This window comes from Anomaloglossus baeobatrachus, chromosome 3 (assembly GCF_048569485.1).
Source record: "Anomaloglossus baeobatrachus isolate aAnoBae1 chromosome 3, aAnoBae1.hap1, whole genome shotgun sequence".
Lineage (NCBI taxonomy): Eukaryota > Metazoa > Chordata > Amphibia > Anura > Aromobatidae > Anomaloglossus > Anomaloglossus baeobatrachus.
Window position 1 is genome coordinate 687,158,861 of NC_134355.1, and position 22,204 is coordinate 687,181,064.

Here is a 22,204-nt window from a genome sequence, read left to right on the forward strand (position 1 = left end):
TGTTTAGGTCTGCATTTAAGGAAAAAAAAAAAAAAATGCACGGTTTCGCTGCGCTGCTCAGAAAGGTAGTGATAAGGTTATTTGGGATGTAGATTTATTAATTATTTACATGCCACTATGCATTTCGGGGGTACAACCTCCCCCTTCCTCAGGTAGCACTACCTGAGGAAGGGGGATGTTGTACCCCCGAAACGCATAGTGGCATGTAAATAATTAATAAATCTACATCCCAAATAACCTTATCACTACCTTTCTGAGCAGCGCAGCGAAACCGTGCATTTTTTTTTTTCCTTGCATCTTTATCTCCCTATGGGAGCTCATGGGGCTGCTGCAGCCAGAACCAGGATCGTACTATCCGTTTGAATCTAACACCAGGGGCTGGGGTATCACCGCATCTGTGATCACGGGACCATCCGACCCGGAGGAGGAGCTGCTATGAGACGCCGGTCCGGCGGCTGCACACTGCACGTGGAAACCCCGATCGTGTGAGCAGAGTCCTGCGGAGTCAGGAGGACTGGATCCCTGCTGACAAGGAGCGGTGAACTTGCGATCCCCCTTCAATACCACTATCAGTGTTGTACCTGACGTACAACAGTATCAGGTGAGTGTGCACCTCACATTGTACATACCTCGGTACATTAAGATCCCACACAGGAGCACCCTCTCTCTCTTTTTTTAGGTCTGTATTTAGGCAGTGTGGTCTGGGGGGGGTCCTGTATTTAGGGGTGTGGTCTGGGGGAGTCTGCATTTAGGGGAGTTTACTGGGAGTCTAAATTTAGGGGGTGTGGTCTAGGAAATCTGTGTTTATGTGGTATGTTTTGTAGGTTTGTAGTTAGGGGATTGGTATGGGGGGTCTGTATTTAGGGGGTTTGGTCTGGGGTCTGTATGTAGAAGTGTAGCCTGGGTGTCTGTATTTAAGGGGTTTTGGATTTGAGGTCTAGGGGTAGGTATTGATTTAGGGTTTCTCGTCAGACGTTTGGTTGCTATGGTTACGGTCACATATAATATTTGTACATTCTATTTCCATAGGTTTGAAACATGTCTATTACCAATATATGGGATTTGGGCAAAGGCATTGGACAAACATATGACCTGGCGTCTGCAGGGCCCTAAGCCACATAAGAAAATATTAGTATTATGAACAGCATGTGATGGATGGAGGGCCCTGCCGCAGAGCTTTCAGTTGTGCCCCAAGATGGAAGTGTTGAGGGGTGTTCCTGGACATTTTTCATGATCTTCCCACATGTGCCAGGTAATGTCTATAATTCTTGGTAAAAATTGATAAATAAAAAGTTGGTGAAATGCCTCAATTTTTTATTTTTTACAAATCCTGGTCTATAACTTAATGACACCTCCCATTGAGAACCATTTAGCTACTGTTCTAGGCAAAGAGCGGAAACAAAGAGCAACTTCAACTCTGGACTCTCTGACCTGGGTTCATTGATTTTACTAGGGACCATGTAATGCAAATCGACCGAGGCAAATCCAATTCATCTCGAACTTCACAAAAAAAAATATTTTAAAAATTTTATCAGCACAAATCCAGCAGAATAGTAGCTTGTCATTTGCTATCTTCCTGTCTTCCTCAGTGCAGTCTTTACTGGGCCATCTTCAGTCTCTACCAGTGTCCGACATGTCTGGTATCACCTATCTCAATACATTGTAACTTCTCTACAAAGTTGTAGGAAGATGGCCCAATGCCGACTGCACCGATGACTGGACCAAAGAAAATTTTATCAGCACAAATCCAGCAAAATAGTAGTTTGTCATTTGCTATTGTCCTGTCTTCCTTAGTGTGGTCCTCACTGGGCCATCTTCAGTCTCTACCAGTGTCCGACATGTATGGTATCACCTATCTCAATATATTGTAACTTCTCTACAAAGTTGGAGCAGGAGATGCTGAATATGACCCAATGCTGACTGCACCAATGACTGGGCCAAATAAGATTTTATCAGCACAAATCCAGCAAAATAGAGCCATCTTCAGTCTCTTCTGGCGTTAGGCATGTCTGGTATTTACTTTCTCAATACATTGTAACTTCTCTACAAAGTTGGAGCAGGAGGTGCTGAAGATGGCCCAATGCCGACTGCACCAATGACTGCACCAAAGAAGATTTTATCAGCACAAATCCAGCAAAATAGGGCCATCTTCAGTCTCTGCTGGCATCCGGTATGTCTGGTATCTTCTTTCTCAATACATTGTAACTTCTCTACAAAGTTGGAGCAGGAGATGCTGAAGATGGCCCAATGCTGACTGCACCAATGACTGGGACAAAGAAGATTTAATCAGCACAAATCCAGCAAAATAGGGATAGGGTCATCTTCAGTCTCTTCTGGCATCCAGCATGTCTGGTATCTCCTTTCTCAATACATTGTAACTTCTCTACAAAGTTAGAGCAGGAGATGCTGAAGATGGCCCAATGCCGACTGCACAAATGACTGGACTATAGAAGATTTCATCTGCGTAAATCATGAAAAATAGGGCCATCTTCAGTCTCTTCTGACATTCGGCATGTTTGGCATCTCCTTTCTCAATACATTGTAACTTCTTTATAAAGTTGGAGCAGGAGATGCTGAAGATAACCCAGTGCTGACTGCACCAATAACTGGACCAAAGAAGATTTTATCAGCACAAATCTAGCAAAATAGTAGTTTGTCATTGGCAATTTTCCTGTCTCTCAGTGCAGTCTTCACTGGGCCATCTTCAGTCTCTACCGGCATGTCTGGTATCTCCTATCGCATTACATTGTAACATTTCTACAAAGTTGGAGCAGGAGATGCTGAAGATGGCCCAATGCCGACTGCACCAATAACTGGACCAAAGAAGATGCCTTGTTGTCTGTTGGGGGCAGCTGAGTATACAGAATTTTAACCCATCTGTATTACATTCTGGGGCCTGGAGAGACCTCAGATCACAATATTGCATTTGATTATTTATTTCTTTCGCCTGTTTTTCATTTCCTCCATATGTGCCATCTTTTCCTTTAAAGAAATGCATAAAGTCACTTTTTTATGTGTTCATGTGTTTGTTTTTCTAGTTCGCCATTATGGGTGGGGTTTAGGAATTTCAGATGTTTACGCCTGATTCATCACTTTGAACTTTTTTTTCGAAAAGTCAAAACATTTTTCCCCAAATGTACTCCGGTCCTCCTCTCACCGGAGTGCTTTTATGTAAAGCAGAATATTTTATTTTTTATGACATTTTTGCAATATTTTCTGCTAAAAAAAAGTCACAATAAACAAACAACAATTTTGACATTGTGCAAACGTCATGGACCGGGGGGGACCATTTTGCAGAAATTGGGACAAAAAAAGGGACAAAAATGAAAAATTCCAAAAAAATACAAATGATAAATTGGGGTCTAGTAAAATGAATTGTGGTAAACCAGAGGACGTTTTAGGACATTTTCACTCAATGTTGTGTGTTAGAAACCCCCTTTCTGCTGGACTCGCAGCGGTTTTGTCCCTTGTGGTATCTGTTGACCGTAGCCGTATAATTGGGTATTTTCCTGTAATTTGTTAACGAGCCTCATGAATCCCCGCAGCTCATAAATAACTCGGGGAACAGGATGTGAGGGCTGAACCTTGGAAGTGACCGAAGGGTCAGTCCTCAGCCCTGGAGCCGGTCCCATGCTGCGCACAGTCGCCATACGTTTGGTCGACCAACTTTTCCATAGTCCTGCACGGCAAATGTGCCGAGGATTTAACTGTTTAGACTCAACCATTAACAATGTAACAGGAGGGGAGGACTCCGGCTCTTATATTGACGCTTATCTCACCGCTGAGGTCCTTTCTCCCGGAAACGGAGGACCTTAAGTGAAAACAGATTTTGGAGAAACTTTCAAATCCCCATAAAATGTGCAAAACAACACACAGCTGACCCTGCCTGGAAACAGAGCGAGAACGCAGCGCGGCGATTACACGGCCGCTGATTTACTGTTCACCGCAGATGATAATGAGTAACCGAGAGCCGCCAGATGTGCGATCGCGATGTCACACATGGAGGATTAACACCTTGTTTACAATCTACTGTTTACTAATTATTACAAATGTTTATCCTGCACTTATTAAAGACTGGCTACGAACCAATCATATGCCATTTCTTTTTTCTTTTAACCTGGTGTAAAAGCCGCTGTTCTCCTGAATCCGCAGCCGTTTTTCTTTTGTTCCTGCGCCACACGGTTCCTGAGATATGGCCCTTTGTATAAATCTTGTCTTGTTTTTCAAGTGGGCGTGGTCCCCAAGTAGACATCTACTGAGAAGGGCTGAGGACCACGCCCACTTGTTTATTAAGACCAGACTTGCATATCTGGAAAAGGAGGCCATATCTCAGGAATGGAGAGGCGTAGAAACAAAGGAAAAATAGCACCGGACTCGGGAGAACAGCGACATTTCCACCATATGCAATATTTGTGGCACGTGAAAGGTCCTTTAAAAACAAAAAGTGAAGACAGGGACCTTTAAAAGATCACAATTTACCCTTACTAACTTTAAATCTAATTCTAGCAACACTATATCCAATGTCCTACTTTAATCATTTCTTTTCTTGCTCATAGGGGTAATCTGATGAAAAAAATATTGTAATGGCCATGCCTTCAAAAACTATAAAGCAAAAGTCCATAGTTTTGTTTGTAATCATAACAGTACCTGGCATTCAATGTGTTGGTAAATCTGCTCCTTGGTGCTCCTACTCCCTTCTGGGATGTCACATCACAGATCAGGGGGAATGGCCTGCTCCTGGCTTCTGGTAACAATGTGACATCCCAGAAGGGAGGGGGAGCACCAAGGGGCAGATCCACTGCCACGTTCAATAGCAGGTACTATAAGGATGAACAACACAATGGACGTTAGCTTTTTAGTTTATGAAGGCATGGCCATTACAATACTATTTTTATCTCCCTGGGGTATCCTGGGGTTTGGGGCCCTCGTAGAGGTACAGCACTGGCTCGAAGGCTCTCGTAGAGGTACAGCACTGGCTCGTAGGCTCTCGTAGAGGTACAGCACTGGCTCGTAGACTCTCGTAGAGGTACAGCACTGGCTCGTAGACTCTTGTAGAGGTACAGCACTGGCTCGTAGAGGTACAGCACAGGCTCGTAGACTCTCGTAGAGGTACAGCACTGGCTCGTAGGCTCTCGTAGAGGTACAGCACTGGCTCGTAGGCTCTCGTAGAGGTACAGGACTGGCTCGTAGGCTCTCGTAGAGGTACAGGACTGGCTCGTAGGCTCTCGTAAAGGTACAGGACTGGCTCGTAGGCTCTCGTAGAGGTACAGCACTGGCTCGTAGGCTCTCGTAGAGGTACAGCACTGGCTCGTAGGCTCTCGTAGAGGTATAGCACTGACTCGTAGGCTCTCGTAGAGGTACAGCATGGACTTATAAAGGTACAGTACTTTTAGACTCATGTTGAGGTACAACACGGACTTATAGACTTTCATATAGATACAGCACAGGCTTATAGACTCTCATAGAGGTACAGTATGTGCTCAGACTCTCGTAGAGGTACTACACGGGCTTATAGACTCTTGTAGAGGTACAGTATGAGCTCAGACTCTTGTAGAGGTAGAGAACTAGTTCATAGACTCTCGTAGAGGTACAGCACAGGCTTGCAGACTCTAGTAGAGGTACAGTATGTGCTCAGACTCTCGTAGCGGTACCACATGGGCTTGTAGACTCTCGTAGAGTTACAGAATGGGCTTATAGAATCTTGTAGAGGTACAGAATGGGCTTATAGACTCTCGTAGAGGTACAGTATGAGCTCATAGACTCTCGTAGAGAACTACTACATAGACTCTCGTAGGAGGTACAGCATGGGCTTATAGACTCTTGTAGAGGCACTGTATGAGCTCAGACTCTCGTAGAGGTACAACACGGGCTTGTAGACTCTCATATGAGGTACAGAACGGGCTTACAGACTCTCATAGAGGTACAGTATGAGCTCACAGACTCTCGTAGAGGTAGAGAACTAGTTCATAGACTCTCGTAGAGGTACAGCACAGGTTTGTAGACTCTTGTAGAGATACAGCACAGGCTTGTAGACTCTTGTAGAGATACAGCCCAGGCTTGTAGACTCTCGTAGAGGTACAGAATGGGCTTGTAGAAGTACAGCACGGGCTTGTAGACTCTCATTGAAGTACAGCATGAGCTTGTACACTCTTGTAGAGGCAGAGCACGGGCTTGTAGACTCTCATAGAGGTGCAGCACGGACTTGTAGACTCTTGTAGGAGGTATAGAACGGGCTCATAGACTCTCTTAGAGGTACAGTATGAGCTCATAGACTCTTGTAGAGGTAGAGAATGAGTTCAAATACTCTCGTAGAGGTACGGCACAGACATGTAGACTCTCGTAGAGGTACAGAATGGGCTTGTAGAGGTACAGTACGGACTTGTAGACTCTTGTAGGAGGTACAGAACGGGCTCATAGACTCTCTTAGAGGTACAGTATGAGCTCATAGACTCTCGTAGAGGTACAGAACGTGCTTGTAGATTCTCATAGAGGTGCAGCACGGGCTTGTAGACTCTAGTAGAGGAACAGCACGGACTTGTAGACTCTCGTTCTTGCACAGTGCAGACTTATAGACTCTGACAGGTGTCACATTATAATTCTGTTTGTACTAAGACGTAATATGGCCGTGTGCTCAGAGTTTTGGCGGATGGAAGCAAAGGAACCCAACTGTTCATACGAGAGTAGAAAATCCCCATATTTACCAAGCTCCTGAAGATCCACTTGGACGGAGACAATCTTCTTCTCATATCCGGACTTTGCAGAGCTGAAGTCATCGTACAGGGAATTGACTTTCCTGAAAACTGTAAATAAGAGAAGGAAATTTACTCATCGCCAGACGTCCAATGTCGTCATCCCTATTTACCCGGCTAAAAATGTATCTGCGACAACTTCATTTAAAGGGCCAGTACAGCTTTATGGGATGGAATTTTTGTTTTTCTTCGCACAATCCCACGATTATTGCACAAAGTTTCGAGCTCATGGAATTAGTTGTGCAATATGTCTCTGCTCATCCTAAGCTGCCTGCTTCATGAATATAATGATAACTAGAAGAAAACTGACACCCGAAGTGCCGTAGATACAATGATGTAGAATCCTAGAGACTCAGGATTTGTAAATAGGCCCCAAGCACAAAGCTTTCCACCCTAAAGGAGTGTGTGCCGAGTTCAGCCCTGCTATTTTGGAATTTAGGAGGACAGATCATACAGATATATTGGACGTCCTCCTTTCCTCTCAGCCTACAATGGACCATATTCGCCATTTCTCAGTTGTCGGCTGTGACGACATGGACTCTGAGTGCCTCTCATGTGTTAACTTTCTTAACATTCAGCCAGACATGAAGACAGTTTGTTTATAGATGGGGGATAATCCCTCATTGTTCTACAAGACTCTTGGGAGTTTAGTATTGAAGTTTTTGTTGACTCGTGTAATTGTTTTGGCCACTGAAGGCCAGACACACAGATAACTCAATTATGCGAACTTTCCATTGTATTGCTAAGTGAATTGCTAGATGTGATGTAACTTACCTGTCTCACCCTTGTCTCTGGATATTTGAATATAGCTTGAAATTCATCCAATAAGAGAAGCAACCTTGTACAACCAATTCGATAAGGGCACAGTTTATCCTAAGGGAAGGTTATGGCTATAAAAGGGGACTTCTTGGAGTCACCAGATGTTGATGGATGTTGCATGATCCAATCTAAGCTCTTAGGAGCTGGCTAGGGGATCAGAACCAGGATGCCTTGTGGACTCGGTCTAGGGACTTTGGCTCCGACTAGAGGATCACTTGGCTTCATGGCTTCAATCTAGGGACTTCGATTCTGATTGGAGACCATACCACAGTCTAGGGACTTCGATTCCGATTGGAGACCATACCACAGTCTATGGATTTTGATTCCGGCTGCCAGGATTATATCATCATACCAGAGACTACTTAAGGAAGAAACCCAGGTTGGGACAATTTGATCACCTGTCTACAGACTTTACAGACCTCAGCCAGCTTCCTAAATCTGGCGTTATTCCAGTCTCGGTGGCTGCACGCCGAAAGCGGGGTGCTGCTGGATTGGAGTAAGCAGCCCTGGAAGCTCTGAGGCACGGACCTTCTCGGTCTAGGGACTTTGGCTCTGACTACAGGCTCACTTGGCTACATATAGGGACTTTGATTCCAATTGGAGACCATATCCACAGTATAGGGATTTCGACTCCAGCTGCCAGGATTAGATCATCACACAAGAGACTCTTGCTACATGCTACCAATCTAGGATCTACGGATCTGATTGGCAAGCCATAACCAAACCTGGATTATAATACTATATGGACTTCAGCATCGAATGCAAGGATTTGGCTTTGATATCAAGGACTACATAAGGAAGGAATCCAGCTTGGGACAATCCAGTCACCTGACTACAGGCTTTGCAGACCTCAGCCAGCTTCCTAAATCTGGCGTTATTCCATTCTCGATAGTTGCCCACCGAAAGCGGGTTGCTGCTCGAATGGAGTAGGTAGCCCTGGAAGCTCTGAGGCATGGACATTCTAATCCCTGGTGAGCCAGCGGAAGGGGGAGACTCTGTTGCCTGTTACATTTGTGTGTTTTGCTGGTTATGAGCCGTTAATATTTTGGTGATCCAACAAAGTCTGAATATTGTGATTCCCTCATCCTGTGTTGTCTGAGTAGTGTTCCGCCAACGGTTAAGGAGGTTGGGCGTTGAGTTGGGATGAGCCCTGGGCCATGCTGTCTTTCTAAAGGTGGCCGGGCCAGCGGACGAGAGCACCCACTGACTCCCGTGTCTCCACATCGGCCTCTGACCGGTTGGACAGATTTGGTGTTTCCCATCACTGGGCTTGATTAGGCGGAGGTCATAAGCTACGGCGTTTATTACGTTCTGTCTGGTCCCATAACCTCACGTCTGGGCGGAAACAACGTCATTGCAAACATTTCCAGTGATGGAACTGAGTGGATGGTCCCGAAACGACCACAGCCTCATTCATGGTGCTGTTTCTACATAAACGAGGAGAGGGACGCGGTGCCTGCTGTGCTGCACGGCCCATCATTGGGTTGATTGGCAGGAGAACTGGGAACCAAATAGTAAGCTTCTCTAGTTCTAGGTGATGCAGACGTAGAAGTCATACCCAGGTCTTAACGACTAAGGGAGGCCCAAAGATCCATATTGCACGTAAGAAGACACCAGTATCATACATGGCATATGATACTTGGGGTTCCTGCTAAATTGGGGGCTTCAAAATAGGTCTGCAGAAAGATCCCATAACTTGTCACACCCACTCAATCCCGACCTCAACAAGACCCCGATCTCACCTCCCCAGTCCAGGTGGTGTCCCCCTAATCCTGATCATATCCCACTAATTTTTAAGTTGAAGGCTAGTAAAACAAGTCTGTGCAACATGGGAACCAAGTCTCCTGTGCAGCATCTCTCGTGAACACGCTCATGGTCACACACAATATAGAGGCAGCCCATACAGAAGAGAAGGCTCCAGTCTTAGTTGTCTCCAGCCCTTTTGATGCAAGGACAGCATTATTGTTAGAGGTGGGTCTTAAGGCGAAGGTCATGGAAAAGATGTAAGAGGCAAACAATACATCTCAAAACTGATGGAGGATCCAATGTGATCTTTACACAGATCTGTACATGCACTGCAACACACTAAGATTTAGGGATGTTGTCTTAAAGGGGTTGTCCACTTTGGGCATTCCTTGTCCAGATGAGCTGACCTCACTGGTGGAAGCAGGCACAAAGTATTCGTTATGTAGCTCCCGTTGACATCCATGCGTGAGGTGTCCACCATAACCTGAGACGCTCATCTGGTGTCCCTACGTAGGGAAACCCAAAGAGTAGATGGGTAGATGGACCCTTTATGACTTATTTGGACAGGGTCATGCTAAGTGGATAACCCCTTTAATATATCATTGCTAGTATTAATATCACTAAGTAGATGTTGAGATACTCACCCAACGACGCTAACACGATGACAGCGATGATGAGGATCACCACAAAGACGTAGAGAACTCTCACCGAGTTCTGGAGGGACAGGTTCTTCTGACACTTGGCACAGTTGGTCCTGGCCCTGCCTACAATATAGAGATCACAGACACGGCTGATATATATTTAAAACAAAAGCATGACTTTAATGATGGGTCATTTGAGGATGAAAATTTCCCTTTAAGAAAACGTTGCCGATCAGACGCCTGAAACCCTTGATTGTTGATAGTTTTGTTTCTGCCGCCTCGTTTGCCGGCTCAGCTCAGCATCTGCTCTTACTCCAACCTCCTGCTGTGGTTTGGCAATGGAGCTGAGCCGGATCATAATGCTTTCTCTGAAGAGCAGCCTAAGTATGAGGAAGATTAGACGAGACATCTGAAGTTCAGAGACCACTGACCAGGAAGTCCGTACCGCAATCCGAATGAGGTAGGTAAGGAATTCGGTATCGCTGCCTAAAGGACTATGACAGTGCAAGCAATGGGGCTGATTTTGAGCTATTTGTAGCCAAGTACCAGCCCAAACTAGACTCAGATTGCTATAAGACATCAATGTGCCATTTGGCACCAGTAATGGTTCACACACTGGTTTACTCAATAAGTGTGAACTTCAAGCTATCCCACATCATGGAGCACAACAAGAGTTGGACTGGTTTCTAGGATCAGAGGTAGACCTGTGTCTGTGGCTAGCCTTTGGAAGAAGGAGAAGACAATCGGTTGTGTCCTTACCATTCTGCCTGTGTCTAGACGAGGGCATGTCATCCTCCTCTTGTAGGAGCTCCTCGTCTGAAAGACAAAAGAAGTCTGCCTCCGTTTATAGCAAATCAATATGAAGTCTCATCGGTTGCATATAAAACGTTGATTCTAGATTGTCTAAGCAATTCCCAATCTTTAGGAGGACCACAGGGAAAATGACGACACTTTGTACTGCTCTCAATACAATCGATGGGCACGCATGGATGTGCCAGGCCCTCCAGCTCTGTGACGCTCTGATGTTCTCCTTACCTATTAGGGCTAATGCAGGTGTCCGTGAAACTTGGTCCAAGCATGGACCACAATGCCCAGATTCTATGAGGGTCTCCTCACCAAAACTCAACAGCCTCATATATGACCATGAGGCTTACAATCTTGGGTTAGGAGACCCCCATACAGTCCATGCATTGCAGTCCTTAGATTCATGGATGTCTGCATCATCTGTAATAAGTAAGAAGAACATCAGAGCGCCTCTCTGGTAACACAAAATCCCCCATAGCTCCAGTACTTGAAGCTTGTCCATTGAGATGGTGAGAAAAATAACTTTGGACGACATTTATTAAGGCTTTCTTCCCAATTTTCTGGTGTCAAAAAAGCTGTGTTTTGCGATTTTTAGACCAGTTCTCTTATCTTTCTAAAGTGAAAAATAAAGGGAACCTCTAAGGTCGGATAATGCTATTAACCTGCATATATAGTGTTAATCTGTAGGTTAATAGTATTATGAAGGTGCCTGACCACTGTACTGAAAGTGCGGCACCCGGGAGAAATAAAACTTTATTTCTTCGGGGAGTCCTGAGCAATTGTAGTCACCACTCACAGAACAATCAGCGTGGGCTATAAGCTTAACCCAGCACATTCTCCCAGGAGCCGCACTTTCTCCCAGGAACCGCACTTTCTCCAGGGTGCTGTACTTTCCCATGACCCTCCATCTGTGACCACAGGTAACCTAACCTCAGGGGACCTCAAAGAACTAGTGACCTCACCTCAGGTGAGGCCACTAAAGTCACCTGAGGTCAAGTTACCTGTGGTGACAGGTGGATGACCGTGGGAACCTCCAGCTGTGACCGCGGCTAACCTTAGTGACGTCACCGCTGATCGCACGGCTCATTAATTCTCTACCTGAAGTACACAGCGGGCGGTCATGTTCTATGTCACTCGCTGGGAGCTTCAGATGTAGCAGAGTTGGAATCGTTGTTGGTTTTTGTGTGGATTATGTCGGACATGCAGGGATGTTATTGGGGTTAATAAAGTGGTGAAAGAGGGGGCTTTTTTGTCTTTTATTTCAAATAAAGTATTTTTTGGGTGTTTGTGTTTATTTACTTTCACTTACAAATTAATAATGGGGGTGTCTCGTAGATGATTCCTATTACTAATCTAGGGCTTAGTGGTAGCTGTGAGCTGCTATTAACCCCTTATTACCCGGATTGCCATCGGGAAGAGCCGGGTAAGTGCTGGGATTGTCGCATCTAATGGATACAACAATCCTGGGAGGCTGTAGGCTGCTATTTTAGGCTGGGGTGATCCAGTAAGCATAGGTTTCCCCAGCCTGAGAATTCCAGCCCCGAGCTGTCAGGCTTTATCTTGGCTGGATATCTAAATTTGGGGGGTCCACATGCCGCTTTTTTTGTTGCATGTGGTTCCTCTTATTTTGATACACAGCCAAGGTGAGCGCAGGGCTGGGGGCTGCAGCCTGTAGCCATGAGCTTTATCTGTGCATAATATGTGGGACCCAATGTCAATTTTTTTAATTATTTTTTTTAATTAATTATTTATTTTTACTGTATGATAGACTCGCAGACCGGGTCTGTGATTGGAAGTGTCAGACAGGCTGTCACTCAGTGTGGGGACACGTCTGACTGCACCCAATCACAGACATCGGTGGGCGGGGGAAGCAGTGCATATGCAATAAAGGTAATGAGCGGCTAAGGAAGCAGTTACAGGCGCGCTGGTGACTCAGTAAGTATAGCTTTATTAATTTTTTCTTTGCTTTTTTTTTACCCGGCACTCGGTTACCTTTAAACCCACGGGGTTACAGTCCAGGTCACTATTTTTCACTCACTGAATAAAAAAAACAAAAAAAAAACAAAACAAAAACGCATAGGGTGCAGTTTTATGGTACTGCAGTGTGCGGACATAGAATAATGGTGGATTCACATTTATGAAATGTGTCACAAAATAAAAAATGTTTTTGTTTTTTTTTTGTCTTTTATGTTTTTTAACCTTTTAGGAGCACGTATTTTAGTTTATGTCCTGTTAAAATGTCGCACATTTGCATCCAAATTTCTGACCCAAAAAAGTCACTCTGGGAAGGAGATAACAAATCAGATCCTGAAAACCACGTCCACGGACGAACAAATAGAAAATAGACCTAATAGAAGAATTTGGCGCAAAACAGGAAAAAGTAGAACAAAGAATAAGCCTAAATGTAATAAAAAACAGGGTCATTCATTTTCAAGATCTTAAGATGCACCAAATTCATCAAACTTCATCTGACAGCTTGATAAATTGAATGCAAATAATGGCGGCCAAACGGAAAAGTGACTTTAAAAATGCCCCTAAGGCTATGTGCGCACGTTGCGTATTTTCATGCAGTTACGCTGCGTATTGCACTGCAGCGTAACTGCATGCGTCCTGCGTCCCCAGCACAATCTATGAATATTGTGCATAATCCATGCCCACGTTGCGTAGTAGAACGCAGCGTTTCGGCTGCTGCCAAATCTCTGCGTTCTAAAAAGCAACATGTCCCTTCTTTTGTGCGTAATGTCGGTCTCTCTCTCTTTCTGTCTATCGGTCTCTCTCTCTCTGACGGTTTATCCCTCTCCCCCCTCTCTCATACTCACCGATCACTGACCGATCACGGGCGCGGCGCTGCACATCTGTCACACTGCTCCGGCGGCTTCTCCTGCTTTTGAAAATGCCGGCCGCCCCTTATTCAATCTTGTAATCCCTGCTTCCCACGCCCACCGGCGCCTATGATTGGTTGCAGTCAGACACGCCCCCATGCTGAGTGACAGCTGTCTCACTGCAACTAATCACAGCCGCCGGTGGGTGGGTCTATGTGATGCAGTAAAATAAATAAATAAATAATTAAAAAAAAAACGGCATGTGGTCCCCCCCAATTTTGATACCATCCAGGGTAAAGCCACACGGCTGCAGGCTGGTATTCTCAGGATGGGGAGCCACACGTTATGGGGAGCCCCCCAGCATAACAATATCAGCCAGCAGATGCCCGGAACTGTCGCATGGATTAGATGCAACAGTCCCGGGACTCTACCCGGCTCATCCAGAACTGCCCTGGTGCGGTGGCAATCTGGGTAATAAGGAGTTAATGGCAGCCCATAGCTGCTACTAAGTCCTAGGTTAATCATTGCAGGCATCTATGAGACACCCCTAATGATTAACCTGTAAGTGAAAGTAAATAAACACATACACCCGAAAAATCCTTTATTTGAAATAAAAGACAAAAAACACCCTCTTTCACCACTTTATTAAAATCCCCAAACACCCCTCCAGGTCCGGCGTAATCCACGAGGTGCCGCGACGCATCCAGCTCTGCTACATGAAGCTGACAGGAGCGGCTGTACAACACCGCCTCTCCTGTCCGCTCCACGCAGAAACTGAAGTGAGCCGCACTGTCAGCAGAGACGTCTCTCAGGTTACCCGCGGCCACAGGTCTCGGGTGGAGCACTCGAGCTGGCCGCGGTAACCTGAGTGACGGCACCGGTGATCGCGCGGCTCACTTCAGTCACTCAGATTTGCGGTCACAGGTAAGTCCTTCACCTGTGACCGCAAATCAAGCCACGGCACACGCACAGAGCCGCGCGATCACAATGAAGGCAGGTGATCCGAGTTCATCCTGATTGCGTTGCTGTCTCCCACAGCCAGCCATGTGCTCTTTTTGACATTCCGGTCCCAGTCGGCTCTGCTGCAAGTATATGGGGATGCTGCAGAGCCGAGTGGGACCGCACTGTCAAAAATGTGCGCTCTGGATGCTTTTCCCATGGCAGAGCAAGCATCCAGAACGCATGAATTCGGCAGGAATGTGCGCACGTTGCATTCTGCCGAATGCGTCTCAGAACGCAGCTTTTCGGCTGCGTTCTGAGACGCACATGCAGTGACTATTTACACTGCGTAATAGAACGCAACGTGCGCACATAGCCTAATAACGTGAGACCCCCCTCTCATATGCCCCCTACCATTATAAAACAGCTTTATGAAATTTTTGAGATTTTTTGGAAACTTTTTTAAAAAGTTGCAATTCACAAATCTTAAAGGGGACATGCCATCAGATCAAACATGACCAGTTTTTCTTCTTATTTCATTCCTGTCATTCTCCTGAGCATTCCTCTTTTTATTTTTTTTTAATCCACCATACGATGCCAGAGATATGGGCCTTTTTATTTAGTGCAGATTCTTATGGTCTACCAGAATGGGGTGTGTTTTCTGGGGGGCGTGTCTAAAGACTGCTCTGCATAATTACCATGTAGCCACGCCTCTTTAGTAAAGACCATAAATGGCAGCTCTAAATAGAAGGATTCATATCTCTGGAACCGTATGGCGGATTTTAAAAAAACAAAAGCCATTATTCTCAAGGGAACAGCGGGAATGGAATAATGGCAAAAACTGGCCATGCTTGATCTGGTGACAAATCCCCTTTAAACCTCATTTCCATATTTTCTAAGCCAAGCCAGATACGGTAACTCTTTTATAAAAAAAAAAAAATGTCTAGAGTCGTTTAAAATTGTAGAACGTTACAAAATTTTGCTACAAACTTTTTTACAAGAAGAAAATGGTGGAAAACCCTTGATGAGAACAGTAGAAGATGATTCAGAAATTGGATTGGTCATTGTACAGATGCGCCCAGTCTGCCCTGAAGTCCTCACCTAATGTATCACCTATGACATCATAGAATCTTAGCATTTGTGTGATGACATCATCAAACTCAGCAGAAGAAGTCCTAGAGTTTGCAAGGCTAAAAGTGTTTGAAAAGTAGGATGTGATTTTTGTACACCTTTGATATCCGAACTCCGTAAAATATCAAAAAATTCCATCACATATAGGTTTTTCACAAACACTGACTCCAAAGGCTTCCGAAAGAACAGAATTCCATGGGGTTCCGAAAGAAATTCCTTCCATAGTTTTGCCAAGACGGTGCTCTGGTGTGTTGCAGTGATGTTCATGGGCTGATGGGAAAATGTAACACTGAGAACAATGTGGAGACTCTTGATTCATCCAAAAAAACTCTGAACAATGGCAACGCGTCCAATGGAGTTGAAGGAACGCTATGAGACTTTATTCTCAACAAACTTAACTACAAGGATCAAGGATGGTCAATATGTGGTGACCTCAAAGTTCTCTCTGCTCCTTGGGCAACAAGGATGATACACGATGTACTCATGGTTTTTGTGTGAACAGGGCAGCGGGATAGGACTCATGACTGGAGCCAAAAAGTTGGCCGAGAACATTTTTGCAACCTGGACTCAAGAACATAGTTGAGTTGCTCCCACTAAAATTCTCCTGCCACCACTTCACATTAAGCTTGGACTGATGAAGCTCTACCGATAGAAGGAGAGACTTTTAAGTACCAAGTTTCAGGGACTGTCCTAAGCAAAACTGAAGGAAGGCATATTTGTGGGTCCGGATAAACCTCGGTGCTGTTGGTGAAGCGTAAAGAGAAAGATTTCAAAGTGATGGAATAACAATACCAAGATGATGGGGGACTACAGCTGGAGGCTTCACAGAGAATATCTGCAAAAACCAACGACGAAACTAAGATAGAAGGTGAACATGATGGGGGACGACTACTGGAGACTTCACAGAGAAGCTCTCCAGCCAACGACAATACTAAGATAGATGGAAGGTGAACATGATGGGGGACGACTGCTGGAGGCTTCAAAGAGAAGATCCGCAACCAACGACGATACTAACATACCGTAAATAGAAGGCTAACATAATGGGAGACGACTGCTGAAGGCTTCACAGAGAAGATCTGCAACCAATGACGAAACCAAAGATAGAAGGTGAACATGATGCGGGACGACTGCTGGAGGCTTCACAGAGAAGATTCACAGCCAACAACATTACCAAGATAGATAGAAAGTGAACATGATCATGGGGGACAACTGCTAGATGCTTCACAGAGAAGATCTGCAACCAACGACGATACCAAGATAGAAGGAAGGTGAACATGATGGGGGTTGACTGCTGGAGGCTTCACAGAGAATATCCGCAGCCAACGACGATATCAAGGTACATGGAAGGTGAACATGATGGGGGACGACTGCTGGAGGCTTCACAGAGAAGATCTGAAACCAACGATGATACCAAGATAGATGGATGGTGAAGATGATGGGGAACGACTGCTGGAGGCTTCACAGAGAAGATCCGCAACCAACAACATTACCAAGATAGAAGGAAGGTGAACATGATGGGGGGGCGACTACTGGATGCTTCACAGAGCAGATCCACAACCGACAACAATACTAAGATAGATGGAAGGTGAACATGATGGGGGACAGCTACTGGAAGCTTCACAGAGAAGATCAACAACTAACGACAATACCAGGATAGATGTAAGGTGAACATGATGGGGACGACTGCTGGACGCTTCATGGAAAAAATCTGCAGTCTTCTACAAGAGAAAAGGAATATTTTTTGGCTACAATAAAGATCTGTCTTGGTTATCTCGCTTGCACGTAATATCATGTGCGTTTTGAGGAAAATCCACCAAGGGTCTCTATCTCTTCGACCCCATGGTCAAACACCAGGACTTGGAGACTATGGGAAATTTTCTCCCAATCCATTAAATAACTTTACACGTGACATTTTTAGATTTCTAACTAATAGTTAATTTTTAGGCCAATATTATTTTTCACTTGTCGACATCATTTTTCTGGCAGAGGTGCGGGATAACATGATGGAGACTTGCGGCCAGGAATAGCGGGTGACATCATCTGTTCTGCAGGGTGGGATTCTTTTCCAGCAAGTGTGACAACTGGGAATTGAGGATTAGATGTAACCGCGCTCCCTGCATTATTCAATAATCTGATGCTCTTACGCTAAACGAGGAGAAAGGCAGAAACTGATCCCCTCCGAGGCGATCTATGGTGGTTTCTCCACACATTTCTCAGGTTCTTCCGGCACAGTTCCCTAGTGTTTGGCTATAAGCCATCCATAAATGGGCCTGTAACGTTTGTGTATATTACATAATGCCCTGACACCGGCCAACATTCTGTCACATATGGGCTAACATGGACAAATTTGTTTTTCACCACGCGTTTCATGGGTTGTGTGGAATTTCTGTGCAAATTACATAACAGGGTGATATCAGCCAAATAGCTGACAAACGCATGGGGCCAGAAGAGCCCATGTGTGATACACTTATCCCGCCAAGTGGCCGATTAGGTTTCTTCAGCATTTGTATGATCCTCTGTACTGCACTGGGCTCATGACTATCCCCAAAAAGACTTAGAACTAAGATTCTACTCTCATTTTTGTATGTTTTTGACTCATTTTGATGACTACAGCACCCCTTTTCCTTAAGTGCTGCTAAGGGTTCCAAGATGCTGAACAAAGTAAGTGATGCTGTAGGTGAAATGCGTAGGACTTACCCGATTCCTGACCCTCGGGGTGGCCATCAATGTCATTTTTATTTTTTTCACTCAATTCTCCATGGCGTAATTCAGGTCCATATCGATCTCTAACTCAGTCTATATTGACAACCTTGTATTCTATTCTCGTTTTATAGGTTCTTCATATTTTATGGTTGAAGCTCAGAGTGACCCATCGTACTGGTTCTGATCTGATGGACCTTTCCCTCCCCGGACCCTTTTTCGTAGCCCTAATGATGACCCTCAATGTCAATGTCTTCTTTCTTGGGGTAATTCAGTTCCAGGTCCAGCTCGATCTCTTCGTCCACATCTTGAGGTGGCAAATGTAGGTCTATATGGACAACCTTGTATTCTATTCTCGTTTTATAGGTTCTTCATATTTTATGGGTGAAGCTCAGAGTGACCCATTGTACTGGTTCTGATCTGATGGACCTTTCCCTCCCCGGACCCTTTTTCATAGTCCTAATGATGACCATCAATCCGCATGTGCTCTTCCTTGGGGTAATTCAGTTCCAGGTTCATCTTGATTTCTTCGTCCACATTTTGAGGTGGTAAATATGGGTCTATATAGACAATCTTGTCTTCCACCACTTGTTTTATAGGTTCTTACTTCATATTTTGTGGCTGCAGCTCAACCAAAAAGGTCTTTACCATCTGTGTTTATGAAATAATACTGCGATAGCTGCCAAGTTCCTGACATTCCTCTACAGCTCATCTTGGAATGGCTTATTATAGGCTCCTGCAGTTACCACCAGTCCACTCATTGGCCTCAGTTCCTGCACGTGAGATCCCATATTGCCAACCAAAAGACCACACTCATGGAGATGTCAAGGACCTTCCAAGGTCAGTGAGGTTCAGAGTGACCCATTGTACTTGCTCTGATCTGATGGAGCTTTCACTCCCTGGACCCTTTTTCGTATTCCTTATGGTGACCATCAATGTCACATTCCTCTTTCTTTAGATAATTCAGTTCCAGGTCCATGTTGATCTCTTCGTCCACATTTTGAGGTGGTAAATGATGGTCTATATGGACAACCTTCTCTTCCACCACAGGTTTTATAAGTTCTTACTTCATATCTTGTGGTTGAAGCTCAACCAAGAAGGTCCTTACCATCTATTTCTATTACATAATACCATGACAGCTGCCAAGGTCCTGACAATCCCCCTCGGCCCATCTTGGACTGGCTTATTATAGGCTCCTGCAATTACTACCAGTCCACTCCTTGGCCTAGTTTCCTGCACGTGAGATCTCACACTGTCAACAGAGACCACACTTGTGGTGATGTCAAGGACCTTTCAAAGTCAATAAGGCTTAGAGTGACCCATTGTACTAGCTCTGATCTGATGGCGCTTTCACTCCCCGGACCATTTTTTATAGTCCTTGTGGTGGCCATCAATGTCACTGTCACTTTCTCCTTCCTTGGGGTAATTCAGTCCCAAGTCCATCTCGATGTCTACGTCCACATTTTGAGGTGGTAAATGTGGGTCTATATGGACAACCTTGTCTTGCATCACACATTTTATAGGTTCTTACTTCATATTTTGTAGTTCAAGCTCAACTAAGGTCTTTACCATCTGTGTCTACGACATAACACTGTGATAGCTGCCAATGTCCTGACAACTCCCCCACGGCTCATCTTGGAATGGCTTATTAGAGGCTCCTCCAGTTACCACCAGTCCACTCATTGGCCTCGGTTCCTGCACGTGAGAACCCAGATTGTCAACCTAAAAACCACACTCATGGAGAAGTCAAGGACCCTCCAAGATAAGTGAGGTTTAGAATGACCCATTGTACTGGGCCTGATCTGGTGGATCTCTTGTACCTTTCACTCCACATTTCTTGGTGGTTGTCAATGACGTCACTTTTTTACCACCAATATAATTCTTCTTTCCAGTAATTCAGACCCAGGTCCATCTGGATCTCTACATCATATGCAAGGTGGTAAATGTGGTCTATATGGCCAAACGCCATGCATTTGCAGGTTCTTGCTTCTTAAGGCTGCTTTACACCAGACAATCTATCGTGCGATAGATCGTCGGGGTCACTGTTTTTGTGACGCACATCCGGCATCGCTGGCGATGGCGGCCTGTGTGACACCTCCTAGCGACGCAGTATCGCTCACAAATCGTGAGTCGGGTACTGCTCGTTAGGTTCCATAATATCGTTTAATTTGGTTGATCATCGTTTCCGTGGTAGCACACGCCACTCCGTGTGACACCACGGGAACGATGACCAGCTCACCTGCCTCCCGCGGCCGCCGCCGGCTCTATGTGGAAGGAAGGAGGTGGGCGGGATGTTTACATCCTGCTCATCTCCGCCCCTCCGCTTCTATTGGCCGGCGGCCGTGTGACGTCACTGTGACGCCAAACGTCCCTCCCACTTCAGGAAGTGGACGTTCGCCGCCCACAGCGAGGTCGCACGAGAGGTAAGTATGTGTGACGGGGGTTACTGACTTTGTGCGACACGGGCAGCGATTTGCCCGTGACGCAGAAAGGACGGGGGCGGGTACGATCGATTGTGAAATCGCACAATCGATCGTACCATTTAAAGCAGGCTTTAGTCTGTGGTTCAAGTAGGTCCTGGACTCCTTACCTATCGTGATAGCTGCCAAGTTCCTGGCAACCAGCCTCAAATCACCTTAGAACCACTTATTATAAGCACCTTCAGTTACCACAAGTCCTATCCATGGCCTTGATTCCTTCACCTGAGCTCTTGAGATCCCGGATTCTTGGAAGGTCATCGTGGTCAACCAAAAGACCACACTCATGGAGATTCAAAAGGTTCCTGTGAGGCTCAGAATGACCCACTGTTTCTGGTGGAGCTTGGTCTGTTTACTTCACGTAACCTTCTTCCTGGCCCTCATAGTGGCCACTTATTACCCCCCCTTAGATTTTTGGATCAGAATGTGGTGGTCAAAGTCAAGAACGAGATGGCTCATATGAAGTTGGGCTATAATCTGAAGTCTATGTAGATGTTTCTCCCTATTGGACTGAACAGAGGAAGACCCCAGACCCCAACAAGCTTCTAGGCTGCCCTCAGATGGTGGGTGATACCTGCGAGAGTCATACCACAGAGTGATTTCCATTACAGGGTTATTGGATTTAAACTACCGTATTTAGTGAGTGGTCAGATGGATTCCTCCTGGATCATGATCAGGATGGAGTCATTGTGTGACAAATCCACATAGGCTTTATCTGAGGCCTCAAATGGGAGCGTTTACACTTTTAGCTCCCAAGACTACCAGGGATACTAACACTTTTAGTTGCCTAGACTACCAGGGATACTAACACTTTTAGCTCCCTAGACCACCAGGGATACTAACACTTTTAGTTGCCTAGACTACCAGGGATACTAACTCTTTTAGTTGCCTAGACTACCAGGGATACTAACACTTTTAGCTCCCTAGACCACCAGGGATACTAACACTTTTAGTTGCCTAGACTACCAGGGATACTAACACTTTTAGTTGCCTAGACTTCCAGGGATACTAACACTTTTAGCTCCATAGACTACCAGGGATACTAACACTTTTAGTTGCCTAGACTACCAGGGATACTAAGACTTTTAGTTGCCTAGACTACCAGGGATACTAAGACTTTTAGCTCCGTAGACTTCCAGGGATACTAACACTTTTAGCTCCATAGACTACCAGGGATACTAACACTTTTAGTTGCCTAGACTACCAGGGATACTAACACTTTTAGTTGCCTAGACTACCAGGGATACTAACACTTTTAGTTACCTAGACTACCAGGGATACTAACACTTTTAGCTCCCTAGACTACCAGGGATACTAACACTTTTAGCTCTCTAGACTACCAGGGATACTAACACTTTTAGTTGCCTAGACTACCA

At 45.3% G+C, this 22,204-nt stretch overlaps 1 protein-coding gene across 2 annotated transcripts in view; it reads right to left on the reverse strand.

Moving 5' to 3' along the window:
* SCARA3 (scavenger receptor class A member 3) overlaps window positions 1-22,204 on the reverse strand; it is a 57,233-nt gene that overhangs the window by 26,755 nt on the left and 8,274 nt on the right. The window contains exons 2-4 of one of the 2 annotated variants that reach the window (XM_075341308.1): window positions 10,715-10,771; window positions 9,959-10,078; window positions 6,702-6,800 (exon numbers count right to left, since the gene is read on the reverse strand). In XM_075341308.1, the coding sequence (XP_075197423.1) occupies window positions 6,702-6,800; window positions 9,959-10,078; window positions 10,715-10,771 (276 nt within the window). Of the gene's footprint in view, window positions 1-6,701; window positions 6,801-9,958; window positions 10,079-10,714; window positions 10,790-22,204 lie in introns of both variants that reach the window. The other variant, XM_075341307.1, reaches the window with a different exon arrangement.